The sequence below is a fragment of the Dromaius novaehollandiae genome, chromosome 4, assembly GCF_036370855.1.
Source record: "Dromaius novaehollandiae isolate bDroNov1 chromosome 4, bDroNov1.hap1, whole genome shotgun sequence".
NCBI classification, from domain to species: Eukaryota; Metazoa; Chordata; class Aves; order Casuariiformes; family Dromaiidae; genus Dromaius; species Dromaius novaehollandiae.
Window position 1 is genome coordinate 76,333,621 of NC_088101.1, and position 27,052 is coordinate 76,360,672.

The window sequence follows — 27,052 nt, forward strand, 5'->3', positions numbered from 1 at the left end:
CCGTCCCCGGCCGGGGTGGGGCCTGGCCGCCGCCGCGGAGCTCCCGCAGCTGCTGCTGGCACGACTGCAGCTGGAGGTGGAGGTGGAGGTGGAGGCGGCGGCGGCCCCGGCCACGTCCCCCATATAACGCTGCTGCTCGGCTCGCCGCTGCCCGCACTGCTCCCCGCGGCCGCCGGAGAAGGCGCTCCCCTCGCGCGGCGGCTGGTCATGGCTCGGCGCCTCAGCCCTGCGAGCTAGTGCCGGGGAGCCCCTGAGCCTTCTCCCATGAACTGAGCGAGCCTCTCCTCTGCCGCTTTATACTTCGCCCCCTTCTTCCCCTCCGCCGCTCCTTCCCGCTCAGCGCGCAGCAGCCCTGCTCGGGGCGCGGAGGAGGCCAGCACCTGTGCATGCCCGCGGCCTGACCGCCCGCTCCCGCTGCCCGGCCCGCCGCGCCTGCCCCCTCCCGCCCGCCAGGATGCGGGTGTCGCTGTTGAGCCCGTTGCTCCTGCTCTGCCTGAGCCGCGGCCGCGGCGCCGCGGAGCTGCCGGCGGCCCGCGCCAAGTGCCCGGCGCGCTGCGATGTCTCCAAGTGCCCCAGCCCCAGCTGCCCCAGCGGCTACGTCCCCGACCGCTGCAACTGCTGCCTCATCTGCGCCGCCGGCGAGGGCGACTCCTGCGGCCGCAAGGAGGACCCGCCGTGCGGCGACAGCCTCGACTGCCGCTACCCCATGGGCAAGCGCTTCGCCAAGGGGGTCTGCCAGTGCAAGCTGAGCGCCCAGGTGTGCGGCAGCGACGGCCGCACCTACGACAACGTGTGCCAGCTGAAGGCGGCGAGCCGCAAGGCGCTGCAGCACGGCCTGCCCGCCGTCGCCCAGGTCCAGAAGGGCGCCTGCGAATCGGGTAGGAGCATGGCGCGGCCTCGGCCCGCCGCGGGGGCCGACGGGGGCAGCGGGCACCGCGGGTCTCTGCCATGGCGCGGCTCCTTGTCCCGCTTGGCAGCGGATGCGGCCTAGGGGAGCGGTGGGGGGCTCAGGGCCTTTCCAGGTGGGACAAACCCGCCTGCGCGACCGTCCCGTTGGGGCAGAGACCTGGCCTGAGCGTGGGGGAGAGTCGCGCCTCGGCCTTGGGAGGCGGGCAGCCCGGCGGGAGCGCGGGGCGGCCCGGTCGGTGCTGCGTTCACGTCGTAACCCAATGTCGGTATCGGCTAGGTGGGTGTTTCGGCGGCAGCCCGTCGCTCCAGGCTGGGCGCGAGTCTGTTGCGCCAAGTCCCGCGCAAACGGGTTCGATAACCCGGATGCACTCGTACTCCCAGGCCTTTCCCGGTGTATTTAGAAGTTACTTTGATTAACCTGGCAGGCATCTCTGGGGAAAAAACACCTGTTAAAGCCGTGTAGCTGAAACAGGGCAAAAAAAAAAAAAAGAAAAAAAGAAAAAAGAAAGCACTAGACAGTATCTAAAACATCATCTCTTGTCTCTCATAGTTCCTTCTTAGGAAGGAAAGGATGAGAGGACTTACAACCGTAGTCTTGTGGAGTCTAAACAGGAAAAAATATCAGTGAACCTCTTTTAGAATTTAAAATGCTAATGCTCAGGATACCAGGCAATCTCCTGTTTGCAATAAGATATTAGGGCCTTTGCTTCACCCAGGACATCGTAATATTCTGTGGTAACTTTGAGCTTCATGGTTTAACTTAAACTTTAGTAATCACTTACTTTAGTGATTTTTTTTTTGTTGTTTTATTAAAATGTTTCACTTTCTGGAAGTGTTAATTTTGCTCATTTCTGTTAGCATACTTCCTCACGTGTTATTTTTACATTGTGCTCTTACTGCATTTGTAACAGTTCTGGAAAGAAGAGTCATATGTTTAATAAGATTTTAAATCGTGTTGGTGCTTCTGTTATGTCAGGCGAGCCTTCAACCACTCTGTTGTTCATAGCTGGCAAATTTGCTAAAATCACTGGGAGGAGTGAGAGGGAAAAGGGAGTGCTACTGTCGTTAGCCTTTAAGAACTGCTCTGTGAAGAGGGGACTTTTCATATATGCCACTTTTCAGAGCAGGTAAACTGTGGCACAAGGAAGGAGAAGGTCAAATGATATTCCTAAAGTTACGTTAGGCATATCTTGCAGAGCCAAGAATATCTCCAGATGCCAGCGCGGAGCTGCAGTGATCAGTCTCTCCATCATTTTGCAGTGATGAATTGCTGTTTGCCTGTTCATTTTCATCTAAGCATCCATTAGCTTTAGTCCTTTTAATGTTTGGTTGGAAGTCATCCACTGCAAAATAATTAGAATGTTTAAGCAAAACTGGCAAGCTCGCCCGAATGTAAGGGTTTACAGAGTGCCTGGGGTTTGGTACATATGACATTTTCTTTATGGAATTCTCCTGAGTCTACTGTAATCGGCTTAGGAATTTAGAGCGGTGAGGTAGAGGTAACGTTTTTTTCAAGCAACTACTGTAGTGCTCACTTTATTTTGGCTTTATTTTTTGTCCCAGTAAACCTCAGCTTATTTGAAGCCTCTGGTTTTCTGTGAAGTTTTGATTTTTTTATTCAATTCTACAGCTGCACAAACTCAAGCTCAGAGAAACTAAGTGTCTTGCCCAAGGTCAGTCTTGAATTGGTTGTTGAGCCAGGAATAGAACTCAATTATGTTTTTTTTGTTTTTTGTTTTTTAAACAATAACATGCAATGGCTGTAATGAGAGGGTTTAGAAGAAAATCGACAGTTTAGAATTACTGTTGAGTTTGTCTATTTTCCCTGTTCATGAAGGAAATCTGGCCTTAGATGACTCAGAGTTTGGAGGCTCTGAGCTAGTTACAAAGTAAATCCAGTTTTACTTAACTGTACGTACATTAAAACAGACCCAAATAATGGTAGCCTTACCTCGCGTGACTTAGGCCTAGTTTTCAGAACATGCAGGAACATGAAAAGACAGTAGTAGGTCCAGAAGGGAAGGAAGGAGAGAGGTGCCCAGAATGATCAAGGAAGTGATAAATCCAGAAATGACAGAACTCAGAAATAGTCTTTCTTTGCGAAAGGCCTGGATTAGCACAAAGAATATCAATATGCCAAACTGAAAGGTGTAGACACAGTGTACTAAGGGGGAGTATACTGCATGGAGATACAGGAACTAGTCTATCATTGGTGTTCTCCAGTAGGACCCATGACCTGAAAACCACTGCTCGTACAATTACTCTTATATATCTGAGCAGACCCTTTGACTTGCCTGAGATAACTAAATAGTCATCAGGACTTTATGGTACAAATAATTTTTTTTCACCCTTCGGCACAAGATACCTTAATGATTTTTCTGAAACACCTAGCTTTTACCTGCCTTCTGTCACAAAGATGTATATACAACTATTACAGGCTAGTGTGTGAGTAATGGCATAAATCTTTATGGAAGACGAACTGTAATCAAAGACCTGCTTCTGCAGAGCCCTATTTCCCATTGTAGCAAAGTTAAGTTTAAACAATGTTACTTATCAGCCTATGAATGTGTCAGAATCTGCACACAAAGAATTTGAGGTCACCTGCAATTTATGACCAAGTTATGTCCCACTGTCCTGCAGAGAGCGCTGTTTATGAGCCCTCAGTGCACTGTTCTCAGTACAGTTAATAATTCCCTGCAATGTTGATTGTGCTCATGGTTTCTATAAAAACATTTCAGCTGTCAAATGAAGATGTGGGTTTTCTAATCTAGCAGGCAGAAGCAAAGGAAAAAATTACTTTTGGAGATATAAAGGTATTATTCTGTTAATGGAACAAAATAACTAACTAAGAAGATTGATTAGTAAACTTTTGAGGAAAGACATTCCAGGAAATGAGTCCCATTGGTTTCGATACTGATCCTTCACAGGATTGTGTCTGAGAATATCTGTGCTCTCAATTGAAGACTGAAGGGACTGTCAGAAAGGAGTTGTGATATAAAGTCTTAATTGTGTCAGTCAAATATTTGCAAGGCATGAGTCTAAAAGTTCAGTTCCCTAAAAAACCCACTTGAAAAATGCAAATAAAACATAAGCAGAGTTACTGCACACAGTTCCGCCTGGGGTATTTGGAGCGTGCGTGCATGTAACCTTGAAAGTGCAAAGGAACAACGGAGCGTATCATTACTTGCATTTCTGAGAAACTGGCACAGTAAAATATATTGAAGTCTCCTACCGGTATTATTGTCATCAGAGCCTAAGGCTCCCTCCAGCTGTATGTTTTATTTAGGGAAATCCATTGCAAGGTATTGGCTGAAAACACAAACTCTAGTTACATTCCTTTACTGACTGTTTTCCTTATGTCTGCATTTGTTTTGAGTTCCTGCAGATGAGGATGAATGTTGTTTAGTGTTTGCCATATTCTGAGTATAGCACTTCACTGTTTTTGTGAAGGACTGCTAACAGGAAAGAGATGTTCTCATTGTATCTCCTTGTGCAAGTCACTTGGGAAGGAGGAATAATAAACTTCTAAAGTCAGTGAGGCAGTGGAGTGTCTTTGCAGGAAGGCATGTGTCAGTCTGTCTCCATCTGGCCATTGTGACTTCTGCACTGCACAAGAAAGCCACTTTGGTGATGGTTCACCAGATTGTTTTCATCTGTGCACGGTAGATATCCATTGAATAAACAAGTTGCCTGAAACATAATGTAGCATTAAAGTCACCAAGGCTTTATGGTCAGTGCACAGCTATGCAACTTGATCTTAATGCTGAATTCATCAGAAAAGCTGCCCATGAACCTATGTTTCCAGCAGATGTTTCTGTTTTTTAAGCAGAGACATTATAATCTTTTATTTGTCTTTCATTTCTTTCCATGAAAGCACAGTAGGGACAGTGTTTATCCCTGGTGATCAGATCTGCCAGGTTGCAGTCCTCCCTTAGACATAATAATTTAGCTGAACATGCAGATCTTTTCTGAAGCTAGCTTTAAAAAGGCGGGGTGGGGGAACGACCTGAAAAGAATGAGTTTCCCAGGCTCACAAATTCTTAATGAATATAAAATTGTGGATTTTAATGTAATGTATTGTCTTTAAGAAAGCATTGAATATGGTCTGATTTAATTCTATAGGGAGTAAGTTGGCAGCTGTTCAGACACTTCAAGTCTTCGGCAAATGTAAACCGGTGTAACTTTATTGTCTTCAGTGGGACTATGACAATTTATTTCTGCTGAAATTTTTCTCGGTTTTGTTCATACTGTTTAACACTTCAAATGTGGTGAAGTTGCTCCTGATTTACAACAGTGTTAATGAGATTGGAGTGCATATGTTCCTTCTGCAACTAAGTAAATACAGAGCTATTAAATGAGCTCATAGTCTGTAGATATGCTAGAACCCAGGAAAGTGTTAAGCTGACATTAAGGTGACTCCCACCTGACAGACATTTAGTTTTAGCCATGTAAATCCCATGTAGTTGAAGCGCGTAGAGCTGAAAATGTGAGATCAAACTTTACAAATAGACTGAACATCTTTAACTCCAATTTATTCGCTAACATCCAAGTCTGGATTTCGAATGCTTTGTGAGAAGTGCTGAATGCTGAGACCTTCTGATGATCTAATCACTTCATTAAAATGATAAAACGGGAGTTCAGATCTGCTGAAAACCTGGCTGATTTGTGGGTTTGGAGCAGACTGGAAAAATCTAGTTCTTTCAATTAAAGGTGCAGATAGTTAAAGACCCGTACCGTATAAATATGCTTTTGCTTCAAGTGCAACTTGCTCAAAGCTCCTTTCATACTTTGGTTATTTTAAAGATAGTTAATTGGATTAAATGATGGCTTTTTGCCATGACAAATTAGCCTTGGTTAATGAGATGATCATGAACATGTAGTAAAAACACCAAACATAATGGATGTTATTGAGAGACCTTCTGAAAAAATAGGCAGCAAATCTCAGCATGTCAATGGATCAAAACACATGAAGCTGCACGTGGAGCTTTTACATTCACAGTCCAGCAGAGGTCTGAGAGCTGTGTGAAAGCTGTGCAAGGCAGCAAGAATATCTGCAGGGAAAAAAGTGAAGGAGACATCCTAGGACTATCACACATGTCTAATTTTATGTTGTAGTAAGAATAATAGCAGTAGCTAGTCTCTATCAGTTAATACAAATTGATGGATAGATTGGAGGTCTGACATGAGGCCCTGATTCTACCACTCCAGTTCTAACGTTTGTTTGCAGGATGACCCTCCTCAGTTTCTCAGGCTATAATACCTTCCTTTTAAAGTATACTGATGAAGATGAGCTGTGTGAGAATTGTGTGCTACAATGTTATTTATCAATTATTAAATTCCCTTAAATCGGATGGGGGTAGGTAGGGACAAGAACAAATGTTAGTTTGCAGTTACTTCTTCCTAGTCCACAGCCTGAGCTTTCTTGAGTGGGATGTCAGATAATGTGTTTAAAGGTGCTTATCACTCCCAGCTTGCATAAGAAGATTTGAGGGGTACCAGCTTCTGTGTAGGCATCTCAAGATTGTAAGTCAGTTTTTGCCAGTATTTAGTCTCCACGAGCCACTAGTGAGAACAACTCATCTCTAGTCAGGCTAGCAGATCTTCAACTAGACATTTTCTTGCAAAGTTTGCATGTCTGTTTTTCTTGATCTTCCTTTGTTTGAAATTCCCCCTTCCTCCTGTGAATATATAGGGCAGATCTGGATTCACCTTCAGGTCTGTGTATTCTTGTCTTCAGTCCCCAGCTCAGACTGATAAATGCTTTCACAGGCTTTGCTTTGGTTTTACAGTTTCTCTCTTTATTACCTCATTTATTTTCTTCCACTCTTTCCATGTTTTCATTTATCTGCTATCTCTGTAGATTTTCTTCGTCTATATACCCCAAATCTCAGCTGGAAAGGCACTGCCACCCATGATGTTTCGCTGGTGGCTCAACAGGAGGAGTGGTGTTAAACTGACTTCTTTGGCAGGCTTCCTCCTCTGCTTTTCAGCCTTGTGCTGTGCTGTGAAAATTTTGCATGGACAGAATAGTTCAGCTCTCAGCTAATGCAAACTGATTTAGTTGCTCTTACTTGTGTAGGGCTATGCTGCTTTACACCAACTTGAAAGCCCACATTCACCATGCTTTTTTCCCCACTTAGGCCAGTGTATCTCAGCTGAGGGTCTAACCTACTGTCTTCCATAGAAATGACTGCGTCTATAAAGATAAATGTGATAATGATGCTATATCCCGTCAGTGAACACTGCTGTGTATGCAAGCATTTAAATTCATGTCACTAGACTTCAAAGGATATATTGCATAATCAGGCAAATTGCTTGTGATTTGAAGGTAAGATAAATCTTCAGTGGCTCAGTAAACAAAATAAGTAACAGTATGTTGAGCTTGCATTTGACTGACCTCTGTGATTCCTGTATGCAGTCTCTTTTAAACTAAGTACTGAAAAAAGCATATTCAGTTGGTTAGAAGCATTTTTCAGAGTACGTGAGAATGTACGTAAAATAGGCTGAGTCTATTCCTGCCAAGTTGTTCCTTTTGTTTATGCCATATCATATAAATTCAGCTTGCTAAATGTAAGCATGGTTTCCTCTCAGAGCTAAATGTCCAGTAACAGGAAGAAGACCACTCAGAGCTCTAATGAGAACTACCTGATTCCTTTAATACATTTTTTTTGTCCCTTGGTACTGGTGTTATATCCATTCCATCTGAAGTTCCAAAAATTTCTGTCTTTGCTTCAAGTCTCTTAGTTACTGTGATAATGTATGATCTCTCGCTTTCTGACTTTGTAGGTCCTTTTTCACTTTATTGTGAAGGCCTTTTGAAAGACTAAATAAACTTAGAACTAGTTCTCTGTTTTCCACTATCTCATGAATTCATTTGAAGAATAGGATAGAGCGGTGAGACATCTCCTTTTTGTAACTCGGTGCTGCAATCTTTGTACTCATTCCAAGTAATTTACAAGGTTTAATGGACAGTAAAACAGCTTTAGATTTGGGTTGGCCAGAGTGATCTTTGAGTTAAGAACTACACAATACCAAAATGCATGAGAACTTTCTTATTCTTTAACTGCTTCCTCCTTTCTTTTCTGCATATTTCTCCTTTTTGTGTGATGTGTATCCTTTCTCTCTCACTCGCTTTCCATGGAAAGACAAGGGTAAAGGGCAGCTGAAGAAAGAAAATCATATACTTTCAGAAGATAAATTATCTGGACTCATTACTGTGTTATGCTGTCCAGAATGAGGGAAATCCAGAGCCCTTAAGACCAGGTGTTAACTGGGAGGGCTAGAGCTACTGTGGAGGTAAGTTCATACTTCAGCGTGAATTGAACCTTGAGCAAATCACTGATCTGATGGCACAAAGTATGAGTTCTAAATGATATAAAACTTTCAGAAGTTAGAGGGTATCCCTCCTCACTAAATGGCAGTAAAAGAATTATACATCCTGGGACAAATAGTGTGCTGTTACACCAGATCTGAACAAAGCTAAAAATGTTATTGCTGTCTCTGATTACAACTTGCTGACTCCCTTCCTTAGAACCTATAGTTAGTTTTAAAGCATCAGGCTGTGAACATGAAAGACTTCTATTAAATGAAATGTAGTGTTATGTCCCCTAACATTTTAAACACGTGGTGATATGCCCTCATGTATTAGGGATTGCAGATAAGCATGACATTCTAGCACAAGAAGTATCACTACTTTGGGATGTTGTGACATTCTAGTGCAGGATGCGGTGGGCTTTTCCCCCTCTGAGATAGTCATTTCATAGGATCGCAATTCAGTATTCATAATTGTTGTGTATGGTGCTGCTTAAGTTAGTACTGAACTGTCTTCTATCAGAAGGCTCCGTATTTAGTAATATATAGTTACATTGTGATAGCTTAGTTGTGAGCTTGCAAAACTTTAGTTGCGAAGGTTATCATTTACAGCAGGTTTCTAATGTGTCTGCTTCAAAAATTCCTCCTTTGGGTTCTAAATGCAGTGCTAAGGTGCTGCAGCAACGTTACCCAGCGCTCATTAGACTACATCTAGAACACTGCATCTGGGTTTGGGACCTCCACTACAAGAAAGACATTGATAACTGCAGCGAGTTCAGTAGAGGGCCAGCAAGATGGTTGAGGGGGCTGGAGCACACATCCTGTGAGCAAAGGCTGAGGGATGCTCAGCTTGGATGAAGGACAGCTTCAGGGTGACCTAACAGTAGCCTGCCAGTGCCTATGGGGAGATTGTTGAGAAGGCAGAGCCAGGCTTTTGAGAGGTGCATGGTGGGAAGATGAGAGACAACAAGCATGAGTTTCAGCAAGAGAGGTTCAGACTGGATACAAGAAAACCCTTTTTCCCATGAGGACAATGAAGCAGTGGAACAGGCATGCAATCTCCATTCTCACAGGTTTACAAACCTCGACTGAACAGAGCTTTTGAGCAACCTGGTCTGAGTTGGTAGCTGAACCTGCTTTGAGCAGGAGGTCTCTCAGGAGGTCTTTAGTTCAGCCTCTTTGGACCCTTTCAAGTCCCCTCCAACCTTCCAGCTTGGTTGAACTCTTTCAGGACCCTTCCAGCCTGACTTGTCCTATGATCCTATGTATTTTAGCTAATAATTAGTAGTTTTGCTGAGAAAAATGCTCAAGATAAAGCCTGGAGACTTCCAAAGAGAATTTATAAAGCTAAGTGATTCTGCTGTTTAACTTTCTTGGGATCAAGCACAACACTGAATAATTTTGAACAAATCTTAATGACTTCAATTGCTTTTCCCAAACCTGGTTGGAAACTATCCCAGTATAAGAAATTCAAAGCATATCTATCTCGCTTACTTGGTTAAAAGGGTATTTTCTTATTAACATATCCAATTCTTTCTGCTAGTATAGGTCACCTACAGTCCAGCAGCCCAAGATACAAATTTAACTTCATAGCAGATGTGGTGGAAAAGATTGCACCTGCAGTTGTACACATTGAACTTTTCCTCAGGTAACACTTTTCACTCTTTATATTTTAATTGCATTGTTTAACAAAGGGCTACAAAGATTTTCCTTTTCCTCCTTTTGCTATCAAATAGAACAGTGCATTAACTTTTGCTTTGAATTACTGATGTTCAAAAATACTTTGAAACATTACAGCAGTCTCATCCAGAGAAGCAAGATCTAAAGATTATAAGAGTGAGATATCGTGTGAAAAGTACCATCACCCATTTGTGTGTTCTGTTCCTGTTTAATGGGTTTATTTTATTGGGCTTAGAATCTTTACAGTACCTTGCAACAGATACTGCCTGCCCTCAGAGTCTATATAATCTTCTTTGGAGGTCTTTGCAATCTTCATAACAATGAGGTGTCTGTTGGATTGTGTTTATTATGTCAGAGTTAAAAAACCAAACAAACAAAAAAACCTTGCCAAGTACAGAAAAGTAAACTAGAAAAACGTAGTGCTTTCTTGCTTATTCCACTTTCAGTAAGAGGTAATGTCAAGTAATTTTATTTTGTCAGGGAGAACATTAAGAGGTATCTCGCTGACCATCCGTAATCCACCTAACCATATAAATGCTTTTGATATGTATATATGTATAAAAAAAACACTACTAAATTTGCTGACCAAGACACAACAGTATTAAGTATACTGAAGCTGGAGCTAAGGAGGCAGCTTTTAACACCAAGTACTCTAGACAACCTGTTGGCAGAACAAATTACTGCCAGTGTTACAGATACTCTGTTACCTGGATATCTTTCTACAAGGATGCTCTAATTTTGCATGAGCTTAAGAATTTCTTGGAGAATTTGTATAGCTTTTTTTTTAATATACATGCATACATACATGTATATATACACATGTATATATATATAGTACTAAGCTAGATAACTGGGCTTTGAGACCTGGCATTGTGCACATGATGATTGGTCTTTTAAGAGAACATTACAGTTGAAGACCTTTTAGGTCTTTGCATATGTTCTTAAGATTACTTGTTCCTTCCCTAAAAGTAAATGTTTGCCCAGTGGCCTGCTGGGCACTAATTGTGATACTGCCTTCTGCCTGGGATTGGCTCCAATTCTTTACTGCTGAATAGCCCAGAACTTTCAAGCAATTTCCTAATAAGGATCACATCTTGGAAGAAAGATGAATTTGTGGACCTTTTCTCATTTTTACTGCTAAGGCACTTTCTGTTCCCCTAGTGAATCTAAGGTGACTGCAGCAATTTTTCACAGGGAAAAGTCATAGTAGTCTTTTAGCTATATTTAGTGCAACAAATTGTTTCCTTCAAATCTTACCCGTTGTTAGTGGTTTTTCTTTTCTTCTGTCTTTTACATTCCTAGTCCTTTGAGTCTGCAAACATATTTTTTCCTACACTTGTGCTCTATGATCGCCTGAGACCTCACCACCTTCTTTGCTCCCCTGTCCAGCTGCAAGGTTCCTTCTTCCCTGGGCAGCTCTTTCCCATTAGAGGATCAGTCCATCTGTCAGCCCTGCCTATTTCCTGTCATCATTTTTTTTCATTATAGAATCAGGTGGTGGAGTCAGATGAGCTCCTCTTTCTTCTTGTCACCTACCTTTTTCTCTTTGCAAGGAAAGTTTTAAAGATAGAATTGAAAAAGAAAAGGACTATGTGATCTGCCCGTTGTCTGGAAACCTCAGTTCATGTGTCCCTGGCTGACTAAAAGCAGTCCACAGGTTTTCAGGAAGTGATCCTTTCTTTGTCAGTATTTTCTATTTAATTTTTAAAGGGCTCTAACAGGAGTCATTGAATGCTTTGGTATTTCTTGGGATGAAAGGCGGTGAATAATTTCTAATGTAGTCTTCTTTTTTTTCCCCCTTATGAGTTATGATTATTTATTTTTTGTACAGGCACCCTCTCTTTGGTCGAAATGTCCCCCTTTCCAGTGGATCTGGGTTTATTATGTCTGATTCTGGTTTAATTGTGACCAATGCCCATGTGGTGTCAAGCACAAATGCTGTATCAGGGAGACAACAATTAAAAGTGCAGCTACAAAATGGAGATACCTATGAAGCAACCATCAAAGACATTGACAAGAAATCTGACATTGCAACAATAAAGATTCACCCTAAGGTGAGTGGTCTAAACAGAGGAACGAATGAATTTGGGAGCCTCATTTCAGTTTCTTTTAAGTACTGACTGACCGGCTGGAATACATATTTAGGGATTCCTTGGAAACAGATCTGGAGATAATGATGTTCAGAACAAACTACATCTGTAGGCCTGGAAATCTTTCATATCTTAGAATTAAATTAATATGTCTCTTCTGCACTAGGCACTGCTAAAAAAGAAAAAATAATGTGGCCCAGCTAATTCGTGGCCAGCTGCTGATGCCGTTAGCCAAAATAGACTCTGTCTTCAGGCAATCCTTCTAGCTTCGTGTGTACATGGACTGTAAGGTGGTATGTAGTGCAGTGGGAATGGCAGGCTGTCAATAGCCAGTTTGTATGTTAATTCTGTGGGAAGGAGGAGGTACAGTCTGCTGGAAAATAGGCAAATCTGGTTCTGAATTTTGTTAGCATTTTTTCTGAATGAAATTGCAAGGTACTGCTGCTAGTACTCTGTTACTGAAGACAGCTGAAAGCAGTAGTGCCCTACATTAGTGTGATCTGTCTTAAGTTTTGGGCATAGTGATTTGCTCTCCCATTAATGTAATTGGCAGTATGCCTTCCTAATTTCTTGCTAGTTTTTGATCTTTTTAGTTGGGTTATTTTCAGATCTAAACCAATGTTTCTCATGTGTTTGTTTAAGAAAAAGCTGCCTGTATTATTACTGGGACACTCTGCTGATCTGAGGCCAGGGGAATTTGTGGTGGCGATTGGAAGTCCATTTGCCTTACAGAACACTGTGACAACAGGTATTGTCAGCACTGCTCAGCGAGATGGCAAAGAACTTGGCCTGAGGGACTCGGATATGGATTACATTCAGACAGATGCTATTATCAATGTAAGTACTAGGTATGCAAGGGGCTGGTCTTCATAGTCCTGGGACCTTGACATCCCCACCTGTTCAGCAGGGAAGTGTGCGCTCTGAAAGATGAATTACCTGACTGAAAGGAGCTTTGTTAAAAATCAGCGACATCCCCTTCTTATTAAGATGACTATACTGTGTCTGTAAGTTGCATTCAGACATTAGTGTTGTGGAAGAGGTGTTAAATAAAATGGCCCTCTCTGCAGTTGTCTACAAAGATGCCACATATGACAGACCTCTCTCATTCTGTAGATCTCATATCCAGTAACATATGGTTATACAGAACAGCAGTAAATCAATGTTTCTCTCTGTGCTTGTTCAGCTAGTCTGGCCCAGCAAGCTGTAGAGTAGAGCCAATGTTTTTCACCTCCATCCATTAGAGCCAGATGGAGTTGTGAAGTTAATAGCATCTGCTTGGATTTATTGTCAGAAAGTCCAGGTAAGAACTTAAAGAAACGTTCCCCCTTCCCACCCCCCATGTGCATCACATATCCCAAATAAGAGTCTAGATGTAAAATGCCTTAAAGCTTGGGATACTTTTCAGAATTAAGGCCCTATTGCATTATGTGTTTTTTAGAAACACATGAATACATGAAAATAATATCCCTTCAGAGCAGTTGGAGGCATCCAAAGAGCTTAAGTGAAGTCCTGAGATGTGTATATAACTTGTGGTGATTTTAAAAGGAGTACTGCGTGCATATCTGAGGTAGAAAACAGCCTGAAATTTTACAGTTTAAATCTGTTATACATTAAAAGGAAAATATTTCCAGCATTTATCTAATAGCTCTGAATACCAAACTCAGCGTAACAAATCATAATGCTTAGAATTTTACACATGCAAAGCACTTCACAAATGTTTATTTTCAGAGTTTTTGAGAGAAATAATATGAAAAAAGCAATTACTTTTTTGCACCAAGGTGTGACATTAAAGGGAGCTTTCTCAAAAAAACTCCTGTATGATTCAGGAGCTGAAGCTCTTAAGACATTTAACTGGTATTCGTCTGTTCAGTTGCACAGGCAAATAGAAAAACATATGCAAAATGGGTTACTTGGGAGCACAGACTGAATTGGTGGCAGAGCCAGAATTAGAACATGGGATTCTTGACTTCACGCCTGTGCACATTCCTCTGAATCAAACTACTTCCTTGTATGTGCTTAAGGATTCACTGCCCTCAAAAGCTAACGAACCAGTTCAGGCAAAGATAGCAGAGTGAATCAGGTGAATCTAGATTAAATAGAATAGTGATAGTAGATGAGGTAAGGAAAGTGACAATATATTTGAGTTGCTTTGCCATATGAGAAGATAGTCTCTGGCATAGGGATGCTGTGTGCTTAGCTAATGCACTAGTTTTCTCCTGAGAACGGGAGGAGTTTGAGAGCTGCTCTATTCAGAGCATTCCTGTGGCTCAGCCAAGACTTTCCTGCAGGAATGTGCATGCAGCTGCCTTCTGAGAAACGCTAGGACGGCAGGAACATGGGGCAAGAGAGAACAGGGCCATACGTTCCTAAATGGAGGTGTACTGCTTGTGCCAAAGTTCTTCCATTATCATATCTCTCAAGCAGAAGACGAATGAAAGATGATATGCTGAAAATTGTCATTGTAAGAGTATCTGAAAGCTGAAAAAACCCGTTATCTCGGTTCCTTTGTGTCAGTCAGACAAAAATCAAATGTGTAGCCTCTGGTCACTGAAAAGAGACAACATAAGAAACTGATCTCTCTTTTTAAACATGAACTTCGAAGCTGTTTACAACCTTAATGTCCATTTTATTTTTCTGAGAATAAATAAGGTTTGCCCAGTGCTATCTAAGTGTAAACAGTTTAGATGGCTCATGTTGCTGTCATGCATCACTTAGCTTTTGTTTATTTTGAGTAGTAAGTTGCTGCTCTTTGCTGTTTGGTAGACCTACTTAAAAATACTGGCCTCACTCGAAAACAAATTTGGTGAGCCAACATGAAGATGGACAAGAAGCTCCCAACTCCCACTTCCTATGGTCCTGTTTGGATTTTTCCTTTGAAGGCCATTAGGTATTAGGCAATTTAAAACTGCTCGGAGCTGCTAAGTGGTTGCATCTCTATGGTTACCGAAGCAGTCCTTGCATAGCATCTACCTCACAGCGATATGCCATGATTAAACTTGTGAAGTGTTTTGTTCTCCTCTGGTAGAGAATAAGAAAGACTGACACTATTGCAGACCAAAGCGATGAATAACACCTCTTAAAAATCATAGTAAGCTGAGAGCACTTCACTGAAATATTATTTTAAACAGCAACCAGTTATTTCAAAACTTTGTTCTAACGATATTCAGAAGATCCAAAATACTTGTTCTAACTTCTTAGTGATTCTCCTCTAAATTACGGCCTAATTATTTTGAGTGGTAAGTTGCTGTTCCTAACTGAAGACCTGTTTCTGAGAAGAAAAAAACCTGATCATAAGAGGTATGAACAGGTAGAACAGGCTTAAGAAATGCCTTGCTTCGCTTTGATTTGCTAACCAACAAAATACTGCTTGAAATGCAATTTTCAATTCCTGCAGTGTCACACCAATTTATTATTTCCTTATGTCACTTTTACAGTATGGCAACTCTGGAGGACCTCTGGTTAATCTGGTAAGTCCGGGTGGCTTGCTTTTAAGTTTTTTGTTTTGTTTTTCTTTATTTTTAGATCTAGTTTGAAATAAGTGGGAGAATACTTGTGCTTATTGTGAAAATGGAAGAATAATCTGTAAATTACTACCCAGATGTGCACAGTGGTAGCAGGGAGTGCTCTCATGGCTAAATTGTAAAGGCTTATTGATTATACCAGCTTCCAGTCATTTGGGCTAATGGTGTGCAGATATGCTGAAGCTAATACAAATCATGTAAATTAGGCTTCAGTTCATACACCTTTGAAAAACATTTCTGTGGAGAGCAGAGGAAATTTTGCAGATAAGAGAAGGGGATCTGTTGGGAGTAGCTACATCATTTCTGAAACCTGGGATGCAGGGCAAAGATGGGATCTCATTAATTGACACAACAGATTTTAAAATAGATTGCTTTAAAGCAGCACTGACTTCACAGTTCAGTGAACTGTTGCTGTAGTGGAGCTGATCACCTGCTCAGTGGAGGGAGCTTTAATAAACAAGCTGTACTGTAATCTGTTTGGCCATTGCAGTTAAATGTGAGAGGCAATGTGAATCACAGCCCAGATTCCCTCCTAGAAATCATGTTTATTTCTTGAATGATTACAAAACTTTTTAAAATTACCTACACCAGCTTTTAAAATAAAATGCTAGGTAGTGAGTTGAGTCTTGGCATTAGGAGCAAATTAATTGGTTGCTGTCTCTTCACAGGATGGTGAAGTGATTGGAATTAACACCTTAAAGGTTACAGCTGGAATTTCCTTTGCTATTCCTTCAGACCGCATCACTCAGTTCCTCACAGAGTCACATGACAAACAAAGTAAAGGTAAGGTCTGTAGGAAATACTGATGCTGTCATCTCCCAATTATTAACCTGAACTATCAGTGAAATGCCAAAGGACAGAGGTCTGGGGTCCTGATAGTGAAAGATGCAGCATTCTTTTGCAGTGTAGGACACCTTACTGTTATTTATGGGCTTGGGCATAGAAGACAACTTTGTAGAAGTGGTGGTAAGGTTTTATTACTCAACCTTCCCCCCCAAAATAGATAGCATCTGTATAAATCTGAGGAGAGGGACCTCTGAGGATAGTGAGGATGCAGATAAGTCATCACAGTCTCAATCTTGAGAACAAATGGTGATTTGATCAAGGGGTCTTATCCTTCTCTTTCACATGTTGTGCAAGCAAAAAGGTGTACTGTAGAGAATAAGATGCAGACTCTCAGAATGACCTGATCTGTCTGAGGATGCAGTGCCTGTGCACACTATCTGTGGATGTGTGTATTTTTTGTTTGTTTGTTTTCTAACAATTCCTAAACAAATACATGGCGGGGGGGGGGGGGGGTGGCGGCAGGAAAAAGAAAGGGCCCTGCATGCATTAAAGAGCTTGTACATCTAAATATATCAACAACTGAAGATTGTAGTACTCTGGACTCTCCTGTTGTGTGTCTGTCTCATACACATAATGCTGAGACTCTGACTAGATGGCATACTATGTGCTGTGCAGCCAAAGCTGATCTAGTAATGCTTCATCCAGGCCAAACCTTCCTTTCTCTTCTGCTTCCCAGTTTATCTGTCCACACCCTACTCATTTTCTATCATGACAGCTGGCTGCTGCTGCTCTTGAATCTTTTTGATATTACTCCTGTCTCTTCTTCAGTTCATCCAGCTGCTGATGCCAGAATTTTTTCTCTACACCATTCCTCTCAGACAGTGTTATTTCAGAAACTTCCCTTAGTCTGAAATTTCAAAGTTATGCTTCTGCCCTTGCATTTGAGACATCTCAATTCTGACATGGTTCCTTCATCTATCTTCTGCTACATTCCTCAAGTCAGATTGTTTTCACTACCAAAGTTCATGAAAAAGGTTCAGTTAACTTTGTGCTGAAAAATGCATTTCAAGGTAGCTGACATTTTTTTAGTTGTTGAAGCAAAATTATGTAGTTTGCCCAGCTTCACTAACTATTCCCATTGGCTTCTGTGAGAGGCAGGCCTGTATACCTGGCGATGTTGCCATTCAGAACCAAACTGTTCATCTCAAAACACTGAGGAATCATGGCTTATGCAGCAGGAACAGCTCTAGAGGGTGAATGCAAATCTGGTACTGAAAGTTCACCACCTCCCAGGGGGTTTCTGATAACTGGGGCTGGGAAGTCAGCGAAGGCTGGATATGAAGTCAGCCACCTTGCTCTCTCAGACACCTTTGCCTCCAGAGAGTGAGGAACCGTCTAGGCCCATTTTGAGGGCCTAGAGAGAACTTTGTCTGTGGACCTTAGAAAAAATACTGTGTACCTTAGAAAAAATAATAGTGAAATTCAGGTTTATTTCATGACGTTTGTGAACCTTTCTGACCTAGCCACCTTCATCCTCCAATTTTCATCCTCATTCCTTTTCTTTTGATTATGATGTATTTGGACTTACTCTTAGCATCAGTCTGATTTTCATGATGTGGCACACCCTGGGCACAGGCAATTAATTAAAAAAATTGTTTTAATTTAATTTTTTTTTAGCTTGTCTGAAGTGCCTCTACTGCTTTCTCTGAAGGCAGAGCACTCATTTAAAGTCCTTGATGCATAGGGAAAGGAACATCTAGTAGATATTTTTGCTGCATTTTAGATTTAGTTTGCATTTTTTTGGCCTTTAGTAATAGTTTTCAGGCCTGTTGTATAGGTGTTATTCCCTGTCATAACTGTAAGCAGAATTTTTGGGATGTTTTTAGCATGTTTTCATTTGCTGCAATTACGTTTCAATAGTTTCAGTGGGATCCACCCTTATGGTACAATTAGGTCATATGAAATAAGTTTAAGGGTATTTCTATTCTGCTCTAAATATCATATTGCCTAAAGATGATAAAATTCCTTTAGGAAACAGTTCTTTCCAGATTCACTCTGGCATATAGGAGATATTCAGGATACTGTTCAATAAGCTTGACTTTAGTCTTTTAAGTCTGAGCTGATCAGATAAGTACAAGTTTTATCTAACAGTTTTATATAGAAGGCATACATTTGTGAAGTCCCATCTATTCCATCCCATCCATCCCATATATAACTGCAAATATATAAACAACTTTTGTACAGAAACAAAAGGTGGGGTGAGAATGGCTTTTGAATGAATTATTTGGACTGATTATTATTACCCAAATATTATGTATTACCTAATATGTGGGTAATACCCCTATAATATCCAATGTACTTTTGACCAAGAAGACAGCCTATATATTTAGGCATCAACTGACTTTATCTCAGTGTCTTTTGCTAGTACCTATAGGAATTTCTCAGTTCCAATCTTAGGTCTGCTGTGTACTACTAGTTAAGTCTTGGGCAGAGCAGTAAAACCACAGAGATTTCTAACATGGATACTCTAGGATTAAAGACAGCAAATTACTAGTGTGACAGCATATTAGGGAGCAAGTCCAGCCTAGGAGGTCAGCTTGGCCTCTCGTATAATATCAGTAGAAAAATAGAAAAGAATAAACCTTGCTTCAAGATGGGCAAGGAGAAGCAGGAGAATTCTGTACTGACCACATTCAACAAATCATTTATATGTATCTGCAGTTGCATCCTTGGAGCACTTTATCAGTTGTGGTGAAACTATATGCTTGCCTATGTATTTTTATCATTCTTACTGATAATTATTACCAGCAGCCATGAAGGCTGCTTAGGAGGCTTTCTGAGTATATGTGTAGATACCTGATCAAATTCCGCTATACAGTTTATATGGAAGCTACCCTGCACCTATGTAATTCAACATTCTAGACTGGAGTTGTTTTCATGGTTTCTGTTTGGCAGCAGAATATCTTTCTTACATACTTTCAGGACTGCACATGCAATCTGCAAGACCATCTAAGTGCAAAAGGAGTGAGCAGAGAAGTAGGAGTTTTGCCTGCCGCTCGAATAAAAAGTGCAGGATTCGTTCCTTCACTTGGAGATCATGGTGATATCCTGGCCCCACTGAAATCAACTGCAATGGGGATACTCATGTGCCAAAGATACTCGTGTTTAAAGAGTTTGAGTAACTGACCTTGTCGCCTTCTGATGCGACAATCTCCCGTTCGCCTGAGACGGCACGGAGGCTCCCCCAGCCTCCGGGCCAATGAGCACTGACACCAATATGAGGATGCTGCAAATGGCGTTTATTGTACGCATGTATTTGCTTATATACCTACAAGCATACTGCTATCTCTACGTCATATCCTTCCTCTTCCTTCCTCTTTCCGTGCCATCGCGAGATCTTCCGATCGCCGTTCCCTACATGACCCCTTAATTTGGATCTATCAGTTCTTTTTGCCACAGTTTACAGCAGTCATAAACACTTCTGTCGTCAGCCCTTGTATCTGTCTGGTTTGTATGTGTCTATTGTTATAAGCATCAATAAAAAAAAAGAAAAAGAAAAGTTTAAGTAAAGGAAATGCTGTCCTTACTGTTGATTAAAAAACGTCTTTCAGAACAGAAAGCTCCTTAAATTGTCAACTGTTTCTAGGTACTTCGGGTCAGCTGCTTGTGACTTTCTATTAACACAAAACAGTTTCAAGTTTAGACTAACGGATGAGGCTAATTTGCGCGACTTTGTACCACTGGCATGGCACAAAGCACCTACATCAGTGTTTAATCTGGCCTGGTGTTTACAAGAGCTAAGTATGATCTGTACCTCTCCCTCTACCGTGCTGTGTTCCAGCTTCAAGCTGCAATGGAGTCATGTCTTTTGAACTTCATTGTTCTGACATATTAGCCTTCTTTTAACTACTGCTGGGACTTCACCCTCGTGACGTGCCTCTTAGATTTAGGAACTCACTTTATTTCAGTTTTCTTAATTATTTTTTCTTATGTTTCATGATTGCGCAAACTGCTGAGATGACAGGTCTTGAGACTTTTTATTCACAGCGCAGATGTAATGCAACAGCGGTACTTCCAGGTGCCACATACTGCTCTGCCAATGTGACTCAACCCTGACCTCAAAATGGCCATCCCTTGGGGTGATGAAATGTTGTCTGTGCCCATTCGGTCTCTGCTGATATTTCTAATAAAGTGGACAATTATATTCCCTCTACTAAATGTTGATGGAAACTTTATTTTTGTGTAAAACATTTGATTTGGATTAAATTCAGTGGAATGAATTTTTGGAAAAGAAAAAGCCTGAGGTTCTCCTACCTGTGTTCTGACATATGAAATGGTTGGGAGGGTGGTAGTGGGGAGGAATCTAGACTCTACAGATGACTTCTGCAACTAAAATAACGCAACATACTGACTACTAGCCTCCCATTAACTTCATAGCTATTAGTTTATGAAATAACCTTTTTATTCTTATAGTATGAACTGTTATTCTAAGTATATCAAACTCATTGTGGAGAGAGGGTTGAAGGCAGTTTTAAATTCTGATGCATGAATGGGGTAAAATCCTATCCAAAGTTGCCCATAGATGACATGAGACCTTTAGTAGCAAGTAACTCTATAGTTACTAGGGGTTTTTTTGTTTTGTTTTGTTTCTTCGAAGCCCTGTTTTTACACGTGTCATCAGCCACAGGGAAAAAATTCCCCTTTGGATCAGCAGTATTTCTGCTTGTGGTTTTCCATTCTTGCCCAATCTCCCCCTTGTTGTTTTGTTTCTTCCAGATCAATTTTTGTCCCTCTTTTGATCTGCATTTTCTTTCAAGTAGCCCTGCCTAACTCAGCCCCCAGAGTATGCATTATGCTCCTACATCTTTCCGCATCACACAGGCCATGACCAGCAGCAAACTGTTTAACAGAGACAGTAAACTGTCACCAGAGAGTCAGTTTGACTGCAGTTTGACTTGTAGACAACTTTATCATTTAACTGTCCACATTGGGGAAAAATCTATTTTTACCTGGGAGAGTTAGAATGTTTGCCTTTTTTTAAAATGAAGACTTGCCTTTTAAGGATTTGTGTGCGCTACATGGACTAAAGAAACATGAGTTCACTAGTTCAGGCCCATGCCCAAAGGTTTTGAGACTTCTGTAATGAGACTTCTTCATGGAGCCCTTACTGTAGTTGATCTTGATCAGATTGATTGCACTTTAAAATACAGGAGGACTAGAATGTTTCAGGAAAAAGCATGCATGATGATTGGAGATACAAGACTGTCCAGAGTGTAGTAAATCCCATGTTTTAGTACTCAAAATTTTCACTGACATTAATGGGAATATTGGACATGCATAACATTCAGAACTAGATCCTTAGTTTGGGATTATTTTTCTTGGAAAGAATAAGAGGTAGAGGATATTCTGTACATCTCCTTTTCAGTCTGTCTCCTTATATGAGAATATGGAAAACCTCAAAGAAATTGTGAAGTAGTTATGCTGGAACAAGTAATGGGAAATATTGTTTAATACCGGATGTAACTAACTGCTGAGGCACTCACTCCAGGAAGTCATCAAAGTGCATTTGTTCATAAAACAGCTGTGCAGTATCTCGTCCACTAACAGCCAATTGCAGAAATGTGTCACTGTTCTTGAAGGAACAAATTTCCACCATTTAAAATTCTGTGGAGTTCTTGTTAAGGTCTTTAATTCATTTTTCATTCCTTTCTGGTAGAAATAATGAACTGTTTGCACTAGAACTTGGTGTGAGCCTTTCCGTTTTTATCTCTCTGAGGCTCTTTTCTTTGAAAGGTGGAAATTTTCATTTCTTTAAATCTCATTCCTACATTTTAATGAGAATGCCATATGATTAAATTATCTCAACCAGTTTCAGATGAGATGGTATTTGGTTATAAAATTTTCCATTTATTAAAGTCATGTGATACTAAATCACAGAAATTTTCCTGAATTTCCAGAAGAAAGTCTTTTACAGAGTGGAAATGAGCTTCTCTCTTACTCTCTCACTGGTGAGGTGAGGGATTCTCATTCCATACACCAAGGTTAGGCAAAAGAAAAGATGACATCATTGTTGATGTGTATGATTTGTGTTTAGTTTTTCGAAAAGCTGTTACATCCTGTTTGAATTGGCAGGTATTTTAGGTCATCAAAGAAGTTATTTTTGTCAGTTTTTGCTTAAATTTCTTAAATACCTTCTGTGTTATTTTCAGATGGGAAGAAGCGTTTCATTGGCATCAGAATGCTGACAATAACACCTGCGTAAGTATATTGGAAAAGTAATCTGTATAATTGTTCATAGAGTTAATTGCAAGAAATGTTCAATAGTGGTTCAGAACTTCATTATTTAGCTTTGGTTATAAACCTGTATAGGATGCAGATGTGTGTGTTAGCTTCTAAGAAGCCTGTGAACATTTTAATGGGTGAAACGTATGTTCTGAGACTTGGAAAATCAGTCATTTTGTAAATACTGATAATGGTGTGTGCCCTGTTGATAACTGTGGGAAGTTAGGAAGGGATTTTTTTTTTTTTTTTTTTGTTCTTGAGTGGGATGTCTGGAATTGCATCAGGTTTTAGGTGTGATTTAAACAAGCTGCTGCATTTAGGTGACTGTGTGAGTGCCAATAAGAGATTAGATGCCTGAAGGTTTGGCAGAAGTTTTATCAGTGCCAGTGGGGGCCACATGTAGGATTTGGTGTCTAATCATTAATTTGAAACAAAGTATTTGCTAAAGCACAGAAGTAAAGCTTTATGTCTCCTTGTTAGCAAAACCAGAATATGGATGCCCTCCTCCAGCTCTTTACTGCCTTTTCTCTCTCACACTGCTTTGTGTCTTCTTGTTACCCAGACATATCCTGGGATAACAAATGAGGGTTCTTACGCTTGTGTCCTTTCCCACTAGTAGGCACGTTTCCAATGTGGCAGTAGACTGCAAAATTAAACAAGACAATTTCCAGCTGGGGTTGTAGTCAAAGCCATCTTTATTTATTGAGTTACACTCCTGCAGTCCTCCCAAAAGGGTCAGATCCTCAGCTGGAATGAATCAGTGTAATGGCATTAACATCACCAGACCACCACCAATTGAGCGAAATTCAGGACGTGTCTCTAAATACTGTGACGTGAACATGGCGTGAGGTTTTACTGCTTTTGTGGTGTCTAATAGAACAGTGTAAGATGTCTACAGGCCAGTTTTCAAGAAAATACTATTTCTCTCAGTGTGTTTGTTTTAGACATTTAATTATGTTAGCTTCCTCAATAAAAAATAAAATGAAGCTGTGTGCAGCTCTTCTGGCTTCCTTTCCATCTGAGGGACCCCAGATTCTCATGACAGACAACAAAGTAAGCCATCATTAGTTTAAAACTCTTTCTTACTGTAAGTGGGTTTTAACTCACACTGTACCCAGGCCTGACATAAAGTCATCTCCTCAGAAACGAGAGGATGTTTTTAGAGACTCTATTTTGCATCTGGTTCCTGTCTTCTTTATAAAGACAAGCACAACCAATTTTATTTGTAAGAAAACTTGAAGAAGCTGAAGCACTAGTTTCTATGGAAAATTCATAATCCTGATCGCCTGGTTGGTGACAGAAGTTGTCAAAAGCAGTGTTGTTCTAACTAAAGACTTGCAAAATAAAAGAAGCAAAACCATTAGCAAATTTCTGCCTTATCCCCGGTGTTAATTCTTTGGAGCAAGAATGTCTTTTGTCCCTGTACAGCCCCTAGGACAGTGTGTGTGGGAGGGGCTCTCTGTGCTATTGCTGCAAATAACAAAAGTCAAGCTCTTGCAGTAGATTTGTGAGACCATTAAATACAGCATGGTTTGCACAGGTAAGTGTTTTTGACTCTTGAAATGTATTGCTTTGAACTGGGCTGTTACTTGTTTTATCTAAGTCCAAGTTCCCTACATTGTCAGCACAAGAATGAGAGGCAAACAATTATCTGTTATGTCATTTATTTGGGGGCAAGAAAAAGAATAAGGAAATACTTCAAATATTACTGCTTTTATAACACTATTGGAATTAAATGTTATATAATTTTGATCTTCTTTTAGCTTGGTGGAAGAATTGAAACACAATAATCCTGATTTCCCTGATGTCAGAAGTGGAATTTATGTACATGAAGTTGTTCCAAATTCACCTTCTCATAGGTATGCAGAGCATGTTATTTTCCTAACCATAAATATATTTCCAAATAGATATTCCTATTTGTATTCAAGCACTGACTCATACGAGTCTTGAATTGTATTTAAGAAATTAAAATTTGTGCCTTTTGGTTAAAAAAAAAATCATTAAAGTATTTGTGCTAAAATTTTACTCAGATTTACAAAGGTGAAATATTTCAATTTCAAAACTTCTTAAATGACATTGTAAAGCACTAACTGTGTGCAAATTTAAACAAGATCCTAAACACGAACCAATTTTGCCTTTGAAAGGTAAAGTAAATATTAATAAATAGAAACTTTGAGTTTAAACAGGAAATAAAATTGCATTCATGTTAGACATTGCCTGAGTTATTGTCTGAGACAATTATTTATCTTTGAGGAAGACACCGTTATACAGAAAAGTTGGAAAATAAATAGCACATTTTTACAAATTATTTTAGGAATTATTAAGAAGATGCAAAGGTAAGAAGAGCAGCCATTCTGGCTAACACTTGAACAGCAGGAAAGAAATAATTTAGTTATAATTCAGTTGATACACTTCATTTGTCTTTAAATTTTGCGAATAGGTTTAATTTCTGCTATGTAAAATATGTATTGTGGAGACAGAGCCATAGTCTTTCAAATGGATGGAGCGAGTCAGTAATGGCTAAAAGTCCTTTCTATTTCTAGAAAATAGACTACTTTTACTCTCTGTATGTTTGCTGTTTTAGAGGAGAATCTTCACTGAAATATTCCAAGCCTGATTTTGCATTTAGTGAGCATTACTCATTAGTCTGCCTCTATCAGAAGTGTGAAATTCCCCTCCTATGGAAACTAAAGCAAGCAAAGAGTATGACATCAGCTAAAGAGGGGGTGAATAGCCTTGGTACTGTTTTTCTGGGTAGAATGCATTCCTACTGCTTTTTTCTTCTCACCTATGCAGAGGAGGGATCCAAGATGGAGATATCATTGTTAAAGTCAATGGGCGTCCTTTGATGACTTCCAGTGACCTGCAAGAGGCTGTGATGAATGAGTCACCTCTACTACTTGAAGTTCGAAGAGGAAATGATGACTTGCTATTTAACATTGAGCCTGAAGTTGTTATGTAAATAGAATTGAGGAAGCTCCCATCATAATTAAACTCACTTATTCTGGAACACTAGATACCTCCTTTACAGCTACAGTAATTATACTTCCTGTTGACTAATGACAAGGTGGACTAACTTAATTGCCTGAGCCATTTCTGTACATAGTAGCTAGAATGAATTGGATTATGCCATGTATAGCAGATGTAACTTTCAAAAAAATTTAAGAATTGTATTCTGGGGAGGGAAAGGAGGAAAAAAAATTAGGTAGCTGGTAGAAAAGGGGTCCACTTCTAGTTCCTTTAGAGCTCAGAGCAGACTCAGTTCTGCAGTTTGAAAGACCAAAATATTGCTGAAAGTGAGGAAACATGCCGAAAGGGGAATTTTTTCCTAAATTACAGTCATGGCTGCAGCAGAACCAAGCTATTGCAATGCAAAATTGAGCTTTTTGTATAACTTTTTCAATGTGAAACTAGTATTGGCAAAGCTTGTATTTGTTCTTAGTGCTTGTATGCTACATGTCAGTGCAGGTAGATTAAATTTGTAAATATTGAAAGGAACAAAAATGGTATCAGGCTATAGAGTGTTACACCTAGGTCATGCAATTTTGGAATATAGTAAATGATTCTTATAGAATTAATGCCTTATTATATATAAATCAAAACGATGTGCTGAACAAAGTTAAGTTTGAGAAAGTGCACAGGTTTTTTTTTAAATTTGATACAAATTAGTTTTGCATTTTACCAGTAGGCTTTGCTGTAAAATTGTTATACTACTTTTGGCTTGTACTGTGTATGTTTCTACTGTAAGGAGATAAAAGTTTACACAAATAAAGTGTTGCTGTAAACCTCTTTTTAAACAAGTGTTTCTACTCTCCATATTCTGTCAGACTGGAATAGACTCTCCCAAGAGGAAAAATTTCTTACAGAAAAATGGATCCTGCTGATATAAAAGCCCTTTGTAGCCCTTTGGTATAATTATTCTGTCCTTATTTAGACTATGCTTAGAATTGCTTTGCACATAAGTCACTTATTTACACTGTTTTTTCCCCCCATATATTTGAATCGTGCTTTGATGTCATTTAGAAACTATCCAATGTTGGGCTCCTGTTGTGCTCAATTCTGTGTGTACGTGACAAGAAGCAGAGAGGAAGCACTGTTAACCTTGTTTCACAGCTAGTGCTTGGGAGGCTTTTATTTAATAAACCCAAGACAGAAATTTCTAAGAGCTGAATCCAGATCTTGTAGATACCCTAAAGAGCAAAATCTTCTTAGTTGATCTTGCTACCATTCCCAAAGAGACAGGGGAAGTGTCTGTATCTGGAATGTTTTCTACAGCCAGCTGTGGGTTTTAGACTTGGGTCTTGTCATTGAGCCTTCCACATGTTCCACTCCTATTTGCATCAAAGGGTAACTTTGTGGCAGCTAGAACCTTCCCTTTAGGTAGTCATCAGGTCCAGACTTTCTGGCTATATCCACTGAATTGTTAGTGACAAGCTTTGCACCACTGGGTTTGTGTGTTGCCAGGCATGCAGG

The 27,052-nt window shown here is 40.3% G+C and overlaps 1 protein-coding gene across 2 annotated transcripts; it reads left to right on the top strand.

Moving 5' to 3' along the window:
- HTRA3 (HtrA serine peptidase 3) lies at positions 1–26,368 on the top strand. 2 transcript variants are annotated; one of them, XM_026122056.2, is made up of 9 exons: positions 4–878; positions 9,769–9,868; positions 11,732–11,954; positions 12,633–12,827; positions 15,425–15,457; positions 16,180–16,294; positions 22,507–22,555; positions 24,343–24,438; positions 25,376–26,368. In XM_026122056.2, exons 1-9 carry the CDS (start codon positions 455–457, stop codon positions 25,539–25,541), a joined length of 1,401 nt encoding a protein of 466 aa, XP_025977841.1. In that variant the 5' UTR covers positions 4–454; the 3' UTR covers positions 25,542–26,368. The 2 variants fall into 2 exon arrangements, with proteins under 2 accessions (XP_025977842.1, XP_025977841.1); XM_026122057.2 differs by lacking the exons at positions 22,507–22,555; positions 24,343–24,438; positions 25,376–26,368 and adding an exon at positions 19,280–19,451 and having other exon boundaries at positions 1–878.
- Positions 26,369–27,052: the final 684 nt, after the last annotated feature.

Bases quoted from the DNA above. Each gene is read 5' to 3' on its own strand.
- HTRA3 (XM_026122056.2), top strand. From the start codon at position 455: ATGCGGGTGTCGCTGTTGAGCCCGTTGCTCCTGCTCTGCCTGAGCCGC. The intron at 879-9,768 runs GTAGGAGCATGG...CTGCTAGTATAG, and splicing joins GAAGGGCGCCTGCGAATCGG to GTCACCTACAGTCCAGCAGC. The intron at 9,869-11,731 runs GTAACACTTTTC...TTTTTTGTACAG, and splicing joins CACATTGAACTTTTCCTCAG to GCACCCTCTCTTTGGTCGAA.